The following is a 2,225-nucleotide window of genomic DNA, read 5'->3' as shown; positions in this document are numbered from 1 at the left end:
GGTCACAAGGGTTTTAACCATAGCGATTCGGTTTAACTCTGTCTTGTGGCCGCGGATTACCCGACTTTCCCATAAGGCGCACCTTGTCAGGGATCTTACGAAGTCGAGGGCAGCTTGTGCCGATACCAACTCGGACCACCCCTGCCCCAAACGAACCCAGTGGGGCCGCCGTGGAGGACCACCGGAGGGTTACTTTCATCTTAAAAAGGTTCTGTCCAGCCATCACCTTCCTCCATTGAAGGTTTTTTGGTAGACCTACTTTTCTTTCCTCACTTCATCTTCATCACACTTCACCACAATGGAAACATATCACGGCTTTGTGCGGACACCCGCAGACGCTATCAAGCTCTTCGAGGCTTGCAGACTCGGCCTTCTCCCTCGCGTCCAGCGCAGGCTATCAGAAAAGGAACGCCAATCCATCCGATCGGGCTCAGTCTTCGTTTGGGACGAGAGGGAAGCCGGCATGAGGAGATGGACCGATGGGAAGTCGTGGAGTGCCAGCAGAGTTTCGGGCAGCTTCCTGACGTACCGCGAGATGGAGGGCAAGCGCGGTAGCGGCTTTGGCGGCGGCAGACGTGGTGCCGGCAAGACTCCCGACTCTGGTCGCGGTAGCGACGAAGACCAGGAGGACGGCGAGCCTGAGGGCTACAGATACAAGGCGGACGGTCTGATGAAGCAGTCCTTCAGCATCACCACTTCGACCGGCCAGCACCTTCACCTCATCTCCTACTATTCAAGGCCGCACCCCGGAACACCAGAGCTCCAGCAGCCCAGCACCGACCCCCAGCTGAGGCACATCACGCCCATGAAGGGCATGTACCCCGAGTCCAGCCTCCACGAGAGCAACCCGACGCCCGCCCTCACGAGAGGACCGATGATGACCCAGGCGCCCTACATGGCTCAGCAGCACCCTCAACAGCAGATGCCCGCCCAGCCTTACCCTCCTCAGTACGCCCAGCAGCAGACCGGCTACTGGCCTCCGTCGCCCGTGGCAACTCCTCCTTACAGCCACTACACCACCTCTCCCTACCCTCCTCAACAACCTCCTCAACATCACCTGCCTCCTCCGCAGGTTTCGCACGCGCCTGTACCGGCTCCTCACTACTCCCACGCGCCGCCGCCTCCTCACCACCTCTCTCCTTACGAGAGAGCTCCTCTCCCACCGCCAACGGCCCAGAAGCAGACCCTTCCGCCCTACGCTCCTCAACACCAGTCTCCGCGTCTCGCCCAGATCCAGATGCGCAGCACTTCAGAATCTCCTCGCATTTCTCACCTGCAGGCCCAAGCAGCCCAGGCCGTCATGATCGATCCCAGACTTGGCAACCGCGGTTCTCAAGGGCCCCTGCCGGGAGTTAGCGCCGTTTCTGGCCCTCCCTCCACCAGCCACCCCATCACCCACACACCTCCAAACCGCACCCTGTCCGTCTCTCCTCCCAGGAGTACGCACTCGGACGCCAACGGTGTTACTCCTGCCCCGGCGAACAAGGCCAGCCTGTCGGCGCTCCTGCTGCACCCTACTCCCTCCAGCTCAGAGGCCAGCAGCGCCAACGCCATCAGCAGCGCCAACAGCTCCCCGAGAACAGCGGGTGCCATTGCCGGCTTGCCGCCGCCAATGGACCGTCCTGCGGGCATGAGCCACGACGCCAAGGCACTCCAGATGCTGGACCGCAAGTTCTGCGTTTAGAAGAAGGGGAACAACGCGTGATGGACACCACTATTGCATTGTCACACTAGCCTCGATTCTTTTTTCACCTTTTCATTTTTTTTTTGCATCGCCACGGCGTACGGGAGTCATCAGACCAGCCACTTTGGGCAGTCCATCAGGGAACCACGGATCACAGATCATGATATCGGTCTTGCGTATTTCACAAACCTCACGGGGGAGGACACTTGGGTTTTGCATCACGGACAGAAAAACGGGGGGAAGAAACGGTTCCCATCACCGGTAGTTTTTGCGTCGTCTACAGTCATTACTTGAACCAGTACATAGTTTAACAGAATTTGCCCCCAATCGCCGGTTGCGACCGCAGCGGAATAGACTGGCATCACTTCAAACTACCTTTCGAGTCTCTGCTCCACAGGCGTGAACCACTTTCTCTCGTGACAAGTTTACAGTTCCCACGCCAACGGCTCTGAGATCCAATCCAGATCATGACAGCCGCCACACGTCGCAAAGCGGTTTCGAACGGGTGGTGCCACGCGAAAAGAAAACCACAATAGCGAAC

At 58.7% G+C, this 2,225-nt stretch overlaps 1 protein-coding gene across 1 annotated transcript; it reads left to right on the top strand.

Annotated features, from left to right (window-relative positions):
- Positions 1 to 298: 298 nt before the first annotated feature.
- Positions 299 to 1,684, top strand: COL26b_012071 (uncharacterized protein; the record flags this gene model as incomplete). The annotated part of the gene is made up of 1 exon (XM_053184723.1): positions 299 to 1,684. One exon carries the CDS (start codon positions 299 to 301, stop codon positions 1,682 to 1,684), a length of 1,386 nt encoding a protein of 461 aa, XP_053031353.1.
- Positions 1,685 to 2,225: the final 541 nt, after the last annotated feature.

This window comes from Colletotrichum chrysophilum (genome assembly GCF_026319265.1).
Source record: "Colletotrichum chrysophilum strain AFK26 chromosome Unknown scaffold_161, whole genome shotgun sequence".
Classification (NCBI taxonomy): domain Eukaryota; kingdom Fungi; phylum Ascomycota; class Sordariomycetes; order Glomerellales; family Glomerellaceae; genus Colletotrichum; species Colletotrichum chrysophilum.
This window is presented reverse-complemented; position numbering and strand designations above follow the sequence as displayed.